The following is a 13340-nucleotide window of genomic DNA, read 5'->3' as shown; positions in this document are numbered from 1 at the left end:
CCGCGGGGGCTCGGAGGCGGCGCTGGCACCAGGCGGCGGGACAGCCCCGCGCCCGTCTCCTGGGAGAGCGGGGCCAGCGGCGACCCGAGCGCCGCAGCGGGGCTGCGCTCCCCGCCCCGCAGCGCTCCCCGCCCGCGGGCGACACGGCCTCGCGTGGGTGCCGGCGTGCGGCAGAGCCCACCGCGCCGACGGGCCGAGGAGGCGGCGGCGGTGTGACAGCGCGGCAAGGAGCATGCGTGCGGGAGGGGGAGGAGGAGGAGGAGGAGGAAGAAGAGGAGGGGAGGGATGGCGCGGGGAGGCGGCCGCTGTTTATTTGCAGCCGGGCGGGCTGCGCCTCGGCAGAGCGCGAGCGGCCGGCGGCGGTCCCGCTGCCCGCCCCGCGCCATGCGGGCGCCGCTGCCTCCCCGCGCCGCGGCGGCGGCGGAGCCGGGGCAGCCGGGGCAGCCTGCGCGGCGCCCCGCGCCATGGTGACGGGCTCGGCGCGGGGCTCCCGCAGCCGGGACCGAGCCGCGCCGGCCCCCTGCCCGTCGGCGGGCGGGCGGCGCGGCGGGCCGGCGGCGGCGGCGGTGCTGGCGGGGCTGTGCGCCCTCTGCTACGGCAACTCCCTGCGGGGCGAGTTCGTGCACGACGACGTCTGGGCCATCGTGAACAACCCCGACGTGCGGGCGGCCGCCCCCGTGTCCGCCGCCTTCGCCAACGACTTCTGGGGCAAGCGTATGGCCGAGAACACCAGCCACAAGTCCTACCGGCCCCTCTGCGTCCTCACCTTCAAGTGAGTGTCGGAGGGGCGGGCGGGCGGCTCCACCTCCGCACCGACCCTCTCCCGGCTCCGCGGACGGGCGGGCGGGGGTCGGGGGGAGCCCCGCGCCCTCGGCTTCGTGATTCAGCATTTCTGCCCGGAGCCCTGCGGGACGGGGTGCGCCCGGAGCGCGGGCGGGGGCTCAGCCGCCGGCGCGGTCCCGCGGCCCGGCCCGGGGCAAGTTTGCTGGAGAAGGGAAGCGACTAGGCGACGCTCCGGAGGAGTCCGCCGCTCTCCCGGCAGGCGCTCCTCTTTCCCGGCCGTTTAGGAGCAGGTGGCGCCTTTTCCCCGGGCTGCGGGAGGGATAAAAGGGAAAACGGAGCGTTTCGGAAAGCGCTGTTGACTGGCGAAGGTGCTCACGTGAATTCCCCGTGAGTTTCTCCTGTGCTTTTATCTCGAGTACCTTTTCTCCGCAATTGAGTGATCGTGCCAGCAACTTCCCGCGTTGTGTTTTGAAATAGACCCGTAGTCATCTCTACCTTTGTTCTTAGCGCTGAGTGCAGGGGTCAGCCCCGCGGGTACCGCGCCGTTCCGTGCATCTCTTCTGGCAGCTGCCAGCCTCCCGTGTTAGTCACGGAGTTGCAGCCTCCCTGCTTCAGATGTTCCTTCAGTGTGTACCGGGCAGAGTTGTTGAGGAGGAGTTTCGGTTTTAGAGGAATAAAGGGAAGCTCAGCAGCAGTAGTGACAGCTACCTTCGCTAATCCTAGAAAGAAAACCTTCGCTGGTCTTTCTCCCTCGGGAGAAGAATTTGTGGCAAATTAGCTCAGTTACAATCCATACAATTTGTCACTCTTTCGATTAGGTTGTTCTCTGTTCAATTTATTCTGATGGAACATTAACGATGATGAATATTTAGAACGTTTTAGCGTTTAGAAATGATATGTGTGTTTGCAGAGAGCTGTGCTGAAGAGCTGGTGATGTGGCTGAGTGATGTCTAGTGCTCAGGGATCGGTAGATGCTCATCACAAACTACGACAGGCATTGGGAATAAAGGGTATGGACACTGGCAAGGCTGCCGGGGGATGTGTTACCGGTTCCTGGTTCCCTCTGCTGATTGAGTAACTCATTAGCACACCGGATATAGAAACGGGCAAGAGCAGTTTTGGGAAATGGAACATCCCCTTGGCGCTCCCACAGAGCACTTGCTGCTCTTTGGTTGTAAAGGTGGACTTGGAGCCAAGAGCCATCAGTACTGGCAGTCTGGGCACAGGCCAGCATGCTCCTCATAAAGGAAAGCTGAATAGCACAGACCCTTGTAAACGGGATTTTTTAGAACGGGTTTTGTACCTTCTCCTTGAAGGGTCTCTCAGCACATTTCTGTAAAGAGCAAGGTGGGAGTAGGTAGTTGCAGGCAGAGCTGGCTTCGTGCACACGGAATGCCTTCTCCATGGCGTGTCCAACCAAACTCTTGTAGTTTGGGGATTGGTGTGATTAATCCGTTCCTCCAGCAATGCATCTGGGGGTAATTGGAGAGAGGAGTGAACCTGTGTGCATCACCACTGACCTAGTTACATGGAATATTAGCACTGGAGTGCTGGACTTGGCCTCCTAGATTGCAGGGTTGAGATTGTGATGCTAATGAGCAAAAGAAACTTAAACTTTAATAACAAAATGGAAACTAAATGTTCTAGTTCCCATTTGTATGTATTTGAACTGGTTTTGCCTTTGCTATTTAAAGGGGTGCGTGTCGAAAAAGGATGAAGTGCTCTCTCTGCCTAGTCCTTTCTGGAAGGGAAGTGACACTAATTTTGTGAACAAGATTTCATCCTCTGTGCTTATAATAACCATACTGCCAAGACATTGGGTCAAAGGCAGAGTCATTTGTTCACCACTTGGCATCGCATTTGGAAAAGGGAAGGAATCGTTTATCTTCCCTGGCTGCAGAGGAAAATTATATCCACCGCATCCCAATTACCCTTCCCGCCTTCCAGTTTCCACATTCTTCCCATTTCATTTCTATCGGTAGAGGAAGATGTTAAGAACTGGGTGGAGTGAATCCTCCAAACCCCGTGCTTCCACAGAATCCTCGGGCAGCTTTTGCTGAGCTGCCCTGAGCCTGTGGCTGCGCTGTGCTCTGCCTGCCTGAGCCATCCGCCCCTGCCTTGCCCAGCAGGAGGTTGCTGGTTGCTCTCTGTCTTCCAGCAGAAGGAAAAAAGGATTTAACCTGATTCTTGTAAAAAGCTCATCAGAAACTGATCGGTAACAGAATGGAAATGAACGTGGCTAATACTCTTGCTAGAATTTACTCCACCCACTTAGAATACTCGAGAAAACTGTGTGGTGTGTGCAGGAAGGAGGGAAGAGAGAACCAAAGTATTCTGGTGTGTTTATTGTTGGTAGATTTGCTTGTTTTATTTAATTTATCTTGTTGTTGTGCTAATTTGGTCAAATCCAAGGCATTTCAATAGCAGCATGAATCTTTATATCAGCCTAGTGGCTCTACTTCTCTTGCATGAAACTTTCATCTGTAAAGGATTGTTTCACATCTTGTTGTATCAAGATTAAAGAATCTGGGAGATCTCCAAAATGCCTGTGCAGAACAGATGTGAAGGGTGGGCTGCAATTTACATCTACAGATTCATCAATCTACTGAAACTTTGTCTCAGTCTCTTTTCTGACTTTTGTGGCTGTGAAGGTGAGAGGCAGGACTCAATGCCCTATGGACTTTTCATTAGGCTGAACATATCCTACATATAAGCTACATATTCCTGAAATGATCTCAATTAAAAAAATTTATCACTCATCTGTCAGAAAAATCTGAAGCAGACATTGCTGAAATTGTGTAACAGTAGTTCAGTGTCCCTGATGAATTGGAAATCATAAGTGACAGTCCTCATTCCAGTAGACTAATGCTCTGGAGCCAAACAGTGAAAAGAGCTCAAGTATTTGACATTATTCACACTGGATCTGACAGTATGAGTGATCAGAGGAAAAAAAGAGTGGCCCACTGGAACCATTAAGCAAAATTTAAAATATTCACAGAATTGCTGCACTGTTTTGTGTGGGTTAGCATCAGAAGGGGAAAAATTATCCATATGGACTGTTGAATTAAATAATGTTTGCTTTGCGTCTTTGAACTTCTCTTATCTTTTCTCTTGACTTCTATAAAATAAGGGAATGTTGAATGTATTGGTTCCGAAGCATTCCTATTACACATGGGTAACTGTTATATGACAGGTCTGGCACAACTCCTCATCTGCACAGGAGTTGAGATGGTAGGCAGTGGTTTTGCTTAGTCCTTAGTCAGAAAAACTTACTTCATACTCTCTTCTCCAGCTGCTGTCACTTAGAGGTATTTACCTGCAGGTGTTTTCTTCTCTAAGAAGTGATTCAATATACTTCTTTCTAAAGAAGGCAACTTTCTGGACTCAGAAGATACTATTTTTTTCGTGTCTTCCTTATAAAATGTTAAGATGAAAAGTAGAAAAAAAAGGTGAAAAAAAGAGGACTGCCAGTTCTGTAATTCACTCAGGATTTTATATTTAAACTGGGTGCTTCTTGTCTTACACCTTGCCTCCACTGGCAGAAGTTCACTGAATCATTTATTCCCTCACTTCAGTTGCTCCTTGTTTCCAGTGGTTTTGCAGAAATGTTTCTCAGCTGCTAAGGCAGAAGGTGCAATCCTCTATGCTGTCTCCCTCCTTCTTTCTCTTTCTGTCTGCCAAATCCCCATTTAGATAGAGTCTCCAACCCAGAAACAAACAGGTTATGAAGATTTGGTGTACTCAGCAGCACAGTGAAGGTATGCAGTGGTAGAAAATGGTGAGAATGAAGCCTTTCAAATCCCCTGTATACCAAGACTTAAAGGTGTTTAATCAGCTATGAGCCCCCTGGTTTGCAGGTGGCCGAGAAGTAAAGGCCCTGTGTGCTCAGCCTTGGTGGTGGTGCCAAGGCAGATGCTGGTGAGGGATGCCTCAAGGAACAGCCCAACAGGGACAGAAGACAAAGGTGGTGACAAGTCTAGGACACGCGGCGGTGGCAAACGCTTGGGAGGATGGCATGGCAAGGAGGCACAGCAGATACCTGGTCTCCCTCGAAGGAGGTGGCAGTGGCTGTTCACTGGGAATGTGCTTGGCTCTGGGAAGGGTGTAAGTGTCCACTCCAGCTGCTGCTGGGTGCCTCTGGTGGCCTAGGAGGGGAGGAGCCAGCAGGGCAATAAGCTGCAAAGGGGAATGCAGCTCTCCCACCAGAAAAGACACTGACACGGTTTGTGCAGAGCCCTGTCCCACTAGTACTCTAGCTGGAAAAAAAAATGGGGTAAAAGATAAATTAACAAGTCTGGGCTGTGCTCAGGTGCTGGCTGCAGGATGGTTAACCTTCCAGGTCTGCCCACCAAAGCTGCTCGCCTGTTGGCTTGGGTGTGTACCTGCTGGGGAAGTAAATAGGGACCTTCAGCAGTGGCTCAGAATTCTGGGTTGGCATCAAGAGCCTCATGTGAGGCTCCAGTGGCTTTAGATCAAAGCCTTAAGTGAATGTGAGCTTGGGTTAGATGTAAATATATAGCCAAAGAGAGAACAGATTCTATAACTCACTGTCAGCCTTCTGATCTATCTATTTGTTTACAGCTGATCCTTCTGTTTTTTCAGCTGTATCAGTGGCATAAGTTTCAAGGACAGGGAGCTTAAGAGAACCAAAACAACCTGGGGAAGGAAAAAAGGCCTTACATTTTCTTTGTTATTGATTTAATGCTATATTACAGCTTGACATCACAGGGTAATATGGTGGAGCTATAATGTGTCAGGTTAAATACACAGCGCACAAGTATTTTCTTCACTCTGTACATCACAGTGTTTGAGATTGTGTCAGTATTTCTCTTGTACAGCTTAGTCTACTATTTCTACTCATGCTGTGGCAGTCGCTCTCCACACTGCTACTGTGATGCTTGCCATGAAATTGGTGTTGTGCTGGTGTAGCCACACTGGATGAGATGGACTCTGTGAAGAAAAGCAGATGCTTTTGTGAGACTGGTTGTGTTATAGCTGGAATATACAGACACATCTCTAAGCACATGAGGTTTTCTTTTGACCCAAAGCAAGAATGCCTTGCTGCCATTTTAGGTGTCCTCCAAAGCTTGGTGCCTCAAAACTTAGGTTTTTTCCCCCAGTTCCAGGCGCACAAGAAGTCTCGCTCACAAATGTAATTTTTGTAGCAGGTGTCTATTGGTCGTGCGTTTGGGCTGTGTTTCTCTGGGGGTGCTCCCTGCAATGAGGACAGGACTGCTGTGGAGGGGAAGGGGAAGCTCCCTGCCCAGGGATGGCGGGTGCACACCTGGCTGGGGGGCTGTGCTGTCATGCTGCTTGCAGCCAAGCCCAGAGGTGAGGATTTGCCCAGTAGGAGGGATGTGTACAAAGCCTATAGGAGTCTGCCTTCACATTTTCTCAGCCCTGTATAAAATTTGCCTGTCTCTTGAATTTAAAGCCTTTTATGAGGGAAAGAGTTCTCTAATTCTCCTGAATGACTTGGCTGAGGTGAATGCAATCATGCTTACCTTTGCTGCTTGCTTCAGTAGCCTCTTGTCTCTAACACCTAGCAATTCCTGGGGATTTTCTCTCATTGGGTGTTCTGTTCCACTTAAACAATGTCACCATTAATTTTCTTTGGTCATCTTACCTAAAAGTCTCAGCTTTTGATCAGTCTTCTTACCCACAGGAGCATCCTTGTCAATACTCTTTAGAGTCCATGAAAATAAAGTACTCTGGCTGCTGCTGGTTAGCTAAAGGCATTTCTCTGCATTTCCTCACTCTGTTTCTGACTGCTTTCCTGGGCTTTCTCTTTATTGTCTCACAGACTTAAAAAAAGAAAGGGAAGAGAAAAAAAGCTGTTCTCTTTTAACTCACTATACCTTTTCTTTTTCCTTTGCTTCTTTGTAAGTTAGAACGGCATTTTCTTACGGTCTTCAGCTTATTTCAAACTTACTTCAAATTTGGTGAAGAACTGTATGCATCTAGTTTGAAACACTGTCTTTAGGAGTAATAACTTTATACTAGATTTTGGTTACTATTGCATTCTCTTCTTGATGAGTGACTGTCCTAGCTTGGTTTTTGATCATGTCTCACCCCTTTCTCTCTCCACAATCTGATGGATGGCTGCTGAAGGATTTAACGAGGTGTTCATTTCCTTGGCTCTTGCTGAGATGATACTTAAGAATAATTTTTAAGGCAAATTGCATTTTGTTCGCTATGTAGATAAAATGACACCTAGTTTGTCATTTTGTTTGTTGCCGTCATCTGGATTTTTTTCTTCTCTAGTTTTCTAAGGCCGCTTGTTGAGGCAAAGCCGTGTGAATGGTGCTCTTGTTATTCAGAACACAGGAATGATCATCAAACCACACTTTCTGTGGTTTCACAAGAAAATTCTGCCCTGGCACATTTGTCACTTTCAAGGTGCTGCTTCTTCCCAGGCTAATTGTCATTTTTCTTTCTATAACCTGCTCTGAATGCCTGCACTTAACTAGTGCTGTTGTAAGTGGGGACTTCTGTGCTCTGAGGCAATTGCTGTAGCTTGGGAATTGATGCAGCCTCTCTCTTCTCACCTGTCCCCCGTTGCAGCAAATCAAGGACCAAACCATTTAAGCCTTATTGTCCATTTAATTCTTAGGCATTGTGCTTCAGCGTGGAAAGATTATCAGCACAAATCAGAACGAAGTGCTGTTGGCTTCGTGGTGGAAACTGGCCATTGCACGAACGCCACTGCAGCATTTCTGTTCTTATTTTTTGTTTACTTCTGCAGGTTTTTCATTAATCTTTGAGCTGTTTCCACATAGAGCCTTAACTATTATTGCCACTGATGCAGCTGCACCTCTTTTGGAGTGCAAATGCTCGTTTTCCTGGCATGAAGTACATGCATCTGTGGAGTTTATAAGGAGATTCCACCGTGCACTGAAAGTGGGTATTTCTTTGCATAAAGTTTGCCATATTTAACACACAATTGGAACAGGAAAAGATCATCACAGGAAACTTAATCCATCCTTATATATTAAATTAATTTATATAAATCTGCATGTGAGCCTTCCTCATAAAAACTGTGGGGGGTTTATGAGGTATGGGATGCTCTGAGACTTTCCATTAAGTGTTATTTGCTATAACAAATTACCATTATTATCTTGTGCATTTCTATTTTGTAACATGTTGTGTTTCGTTGTTAGTCTTTTGAAAATAATAAAACAGATTAAACTAAACAAGAGTTGCCCAGGGATAATAACAAAGTCTATAAAAAGAGAAACTCTCCAATTATGGTTTACAATATTATTAAATCATAAGAGGCTTTAAAAAAGGTTGAATAAGTCTTCATGTGTACAAGTGGATAAAAAGCACTATATTAGAGCTGGGGGAGGGGGGGATGGTGATTATATGCTGTAACTGGGTAGGTATGGAATTCATCTGTGAGCCTGTGCTCTTGCAGCATAGACCCCTCTGATTCTCTCTGTGAGGATGAAGTCACTGAGCCCCACTCCATTTCCACACCCTCTCTGCGGGGAATTGATGTGTCCCTGATAATTTCTCTGGAGGATGTCTGAGGGTACTGCTAGAGGTTACTTTTAAGAGATAGAAAGATTTGCTTTCTTCTGGAGAGCTCTTGTACAGGCTCTACTCAGTGAACCTTCAGCAGCTGCTGCCTGTGGAAGTCTTTCTGAGAGTGAAGCTGTTTAATTCCTTTTTAGAGAGTGGATGGTGGAGGGACGGTAGAAAAACTACTGCAGGCAGCAAAGCAAGCTATACTATTCCACTGTTCCTGGAAAACATCCATCAGCCTTAAAACCAAGGGATTTCTTATTTTGGTGTACCTCCTGCATGGGCGTGTAGTTTGGGCAGTGCTCTTCCTTGGGTGTGACTTGCTGAGCCACACTTGCTGCAACACTTGGGCACGAAAAGTGTCGAGTCTTGGCTTGAATTCACGTTTCAGTGCAGCCTCTCTGCCCTGGTGGGGCATGTGATCAATGCTGAGATTTCTGTAATCAGCTTTTGTTTTGGTGGTGGCTCAATTAGAAGATCCCTGTCAGTGTCAGCTGGTATGGAGAGGCTGCACTTTGGTGCATGTGCTCTCCTCCTCCTTTCCCTGGGCCTTCTGATGGTCTTTGCATTTGAATTGCCATGGGTAATTTTGCAGGAGGTTTAGCTGGATTGTTGCTTCCAGGGACTCTTCCAGCAGAGATGCTAAAGCAATAAAAACTCTTCTCCAAGTGTTTTGCGTGTAGCTCATCTGAGGAAAAACCTCCATGAGGTCTGAGATGGTTGGATCTCCTCTCTCAAGGGTCTCTGTGCCTAGGAGTGTTATCACTTACTGTGTTCAGCCCCAGATCTTTAGGATGCTGCTTGCAAACATGTCTCTGTTAGGAGGAGCAGACTGTAGTACAGCCTGGCCAGCCCAAAGCATCTCCTCTCCTCCCTGTGTGCTCTACCAAGGCCATAAGATGTATCTTACAAGTTGTGCTTTAGCTCAGACAGGTTATGATCTTCATGCAGAAAAGACTACATGATGCAATTTTCCCTGTTTGTGGGGCAGTGTAAGTGTGGAAATACAAGGACAACAGCACCCTCACCTCCCTCCAGTGTAGTACAGTTTTTGCTTGCCAGAACTTCTGTTTATGAACATTATGTTGGAGAAAGACCACTTCTTCCTTAATTTTGAGATTCACATCTCTGTTTGACTTCCTTTGTTTGCTGAACCATCTGCTGTGTATAATAGCTGCATGCTTCTGCTAGTAAACAAGAATGACTCTCTCTGTTAAGGTATTAAAAATTAAGAGGGGAGAAGTAATTTTTTATTAACCATTCCCTTCTTGACTCCCTTGCCCAGAAGTTCCTCCACAGTTCCTCTGCAGTGGAGCAAATTTGGCATTCCATAGTAGGCTGCCTTTTCCCCCCCATGGCTGTGTGAGCTGGGGAGCTTTGCAAAGTCCTTGTGACTTGGATTAGAGCTGTTTGAAGACCCAGATTTGCTCACCCGTTTGACATACAATAAATTTAACCACTGCTAACATTTCAACATCATCCTGCTGGGGTTGTTTCAGGACGAAAGAATGTTTCCTTCATTGCCAGTCAGCCTAATTTCTTATGACAAAGAGCTTTAGTAGCAAAAAGCGCTGGTGTGAATGTAGCACCTGCATGCGCTCACATTTAGTGTTCATGGACCACCAAAGATGGTAATTAGAACTTGGAGTCTGATTTTGCTGTTTAGTGGAAGAGTTACCTGAATAGCGTGGTATTATGTTTGTGTTTTGTTCTGCTGTTCTTTATTTGTTTAAGGAACACACGGGCGAACAGCCAAGCTGCGAGGCTGATGCTTTTACAGAACTGTTCTCAATAATTTACGTCAGGTAACTCACAGCTTACAAGCCTCATTGACTTGATGTTCACCCTAAGAAGGGGTGTGAAGGGCGCACCCAACCTTTGGGATAGGGGACCTTTCCTATAAAGTTCTGCCTCCTGCCAGCAGACCTGTTTTGCAGGATGGGAAGTGATCAGACATGATCCATGGAGACTAATGATAGATTTTTCAAGAGTATTGTCAGTTGTCATGGGTTTGCTGTTTTGTTCTCACAACTTGGCCAACTCAATGGGAATCTCTCCCATTTTGGTGCATGAGTTTATATCACCTGGTATCCTGAGCACTTGTCCTCACCTGCCTGCATCCGCTTTCTCCAGAAATCAGGTTCCCAGATCACACTTTGGCATTTGAGGGGGAGCAGTGGACTGTGCTCCAGCTAATTTATAGCCAGAAAGGATTCATTTGTATAAAGAATGTCTCCTGCAGAGGGTCCCTGTCATTGTGCACATCTGCAGATGTCTTGGAGTGAACTGTGGCTCCTTTAGGGGCAGGGTGACCCTGTGCTGCCCCTTGCTCCCCTCATCATGCTGAAAAGAAGGTTCTGGCCTGGGGGTTCCCACTGCTGCTGTGTATTTGCAGCTGAAGCTCTGGCTGGATGTCTGTTACTGCCATTTGTTGTGGTTTGTCATTCAGTGCTGGTAGAAATAAGGGAAAGTGATGGATGTTGCTGCCATGAAGTGGCTTGCAGGAGAAATGGGATAAAAAAGGAAAAACCTCCAACTCTTCATGTATTCTTGAATCACACAGACTGATGTCTTGTCAAAATGTAACTGCATCAACCCATACTTCAAAGGGAAAGGTCAAGTCATGCCAAAATCTCACTTTTTCACAAACTCTTTGGGTTTCATCTGTTGCCTCCACAAATACTCCAGGGAGAGCACAGCAGGAATGCACATGTCAGATTCTTGGTCTGGTAAAATTGGATTGTCCTGGAAAATTCAACTCAGGACAGATAGCACTTCCTTGCTTATGAATAAGAAATGTAGAGGGTTATTTATAAAAAAAAAGTTGTCTGGCTCTCACAGACCTCTTCACACCTCCTCTGTCTCACAAAAAAAGCCTAAGGTGTTTTTTAATAGTAGCAACAGCTCAGTGGCCTTGCCGTCGCATCGTGCTTGTCATGGGAGACCTGGAGTCTCTTAGTAAAAACAGGAAGGATTATTGACCCTACAGCATATTTACAACTGCATGGAAAATATTTAGATTGAGTCTTCTTTCCACTGGTTGTCTTGCCGTTTGTTTAAAAAAAAATCCTTCAGCGTTAGTTAAAGGACATTTTTCCAGATTCCTTGTTCATATACAGAGTCTTCCCTAGATAGGCACCATGTGTATTTGTGTATATTTGTGTAGATACATATATATTTGTCGAAATGTACAGATGTTGTTAATACCTAAGAGAATTATCTTCAACTGCATGTAAGACAAAGCTTGTCAGCAGCTGTTAACCAAGCTGGCTGTAAAAAACAGTGGCCAGAAGAATGCGTTATACATGCTGTCAAACAAATGTCATAACAGCTTGTTACATTTTATTTTTTTTAAATGATTGACACAAATAATGCTCCCTAATTGTCTTACTGAGTCTAGGGTGATGTTAGCTAACTTATCTTTGTCATCGATATCCTTATAAAAATGATGCAAACTATTAGACAAACTTCTTTATGCCAGTAAAACATTTAAATAAAGGCTTAACCTTCAGTGTGTGACACTATTTTGAAAATTAAATGGGAATAAACGTCCCTGTTATGCCAAGCAGATGCTCCAGCGCATTACCAAGTCCTTGTCTTGGCTGTTCCTGGGCAAAAGCATCTATTCTAGAGCAGAAAATAACTACCCATATTGTAAAGCTGCCACGTGGCCAGCAGAGCCCCAGAAGGTGCCAACAGGGAAATAGGACAGATGCTGTGATGTTGGCCAGGGTGATTTGCTGCTGAGGAAACACAGGCATGGTCTCATTGCCGTGAACTGTGCTGGGAGGGCACAGGACTCTCCCATCTCTGTCAAGAAGGTTGCCAAACACGACCACATAATATAAAAATTGTGGAAATGGTTTCTCTTTAATCAAATAAACCAGAAGTTTAGAGAGATTTTTCAGTAATTAGTTTAATAGCGCTAACATTAGATGACTGTAAATGGGGTAAAAGGCATAATTTAGAGTATTTGAAAGATGTCTTTGAAAAGATCTCTCCAATTTAACAATGGTTCTGTTTTGTTTCCTTACAGGTTAAACATATTGCTGGCTGGCATGAACCCCTTCTATTTCCATGCAGTGAATGTAATTTTACACTGTCTGGTGACTCTTGTGCTGATGTATACTTGTGACAAAGCTGTTTTCAAGGACTGTCGACTTGCTTTTGTCACGGCGCTCTTCTTTGCTGTGCATCCCATTCATACTGAGGCTGTAAGTATGTGCCACCAAAGCTAAAAATAAATTAATTCTTCAAAATTTTAATTTTTTTTTTTTAAGGAAACCTCTGAGTCATACAGAATGTGGTATTTGTGAATTTTTGCTGTGGGGGAGCAAAGGTGAGAATGTACTCTATTTAAAATAATTTGTAGGTGTCATTAAGAAAAAAGCGCATTCATACTTGCAGTCTTCGTGCTCTGGAGCTGAATTCTAAATGATGGTCCTAATCAGCCATACTGGGAATACATGGACAGTCGTGAGTTTTCTGAAACCAAATACCTCAGGGAGGCTGTGCTCTCCTGCTGAGGTATTGTTGCATGCCTTCAGTCATCTCCTATAGCCATCGGTTTTAGGGAGGAAAAGCGAAGGTTGCATTAGTGTGTATTCTGGAGGAGCTCTCTCAGACAGAGGTGATGTGACCCACGGGTTAATTTATATTTATTTCAATTAAAAGCTAGGAGAATCATCTTCCCAAAAAAAAGTTGTTTACAAACACCAGCATAAGTTTACAGAACAGCAGTTCATACTGGAAATCTTTCTGTTCGTTATAAGGAAGCATTTAAAGACATAATCATTCCAAAACTGCAGTCTGTTAGCACGAGGAGGCACTTCTGTAGCTGAAAGGAGTCTTGCTGTCTTTGAGAAGGAAAGGTAATGTCCATCCCTCCACCGTGTAAAAGAGAAATGCTCTCATTAGCTGAGATACCACTGACACCACACTGCTCTCATTCCAAGCCTCTGTAAACGAGGGAGGGAGCAGCTCCTGTGGCTGAGAGCTTTTGAGGAGAGATTACCTTAATAACAAAAAGC

At 46.1% G+C, this 13340-nt stretch overlaps 1 protein-coding gene across 1 annotated transcript in view; it reads left to right on the top strand.

The window, feature by feature from the left end:
• Window positions 1-464: 464 nt before the first annotated feature.
• Window positions 465-13340, top strand: part of TMTC1 (transmembrane O-mannosyltransferase targeting cadherins 1) — a 134459-nt gene continuing 121583 nt past the window's right edge. Inside the window, exons 1-2 of the mRNA XM_040061107.1 lie at window positions 465-772; window positions 12347-12524. Of these exons, the coding sequence (XP_039917041.1) occupies window positions 465-772; window positions 12347-12524 (486 nt within the window). The remainder of the gene's footprint in view (window positions 773-12346; window positions 12525-13340) is intronic.

This window comes from Hirundo rustica, chromosome 4 (genome assembly GCF_015227805.2).
Source record: "Hirundo rustica isolate bHirRus1 chromosome 4, bHirRus1.pri.v3, whole genome shotgun sequence".
Classification (NCBI taxonomy): Eukaryota; Metazoa; Chordata; class Aves; order Passeriformes; family Hirundinidae; genus Hirundo; species Hirundo rustica.
This window is presented reverse-complemented; position numbering and strand designations above follow the sequence as displayed.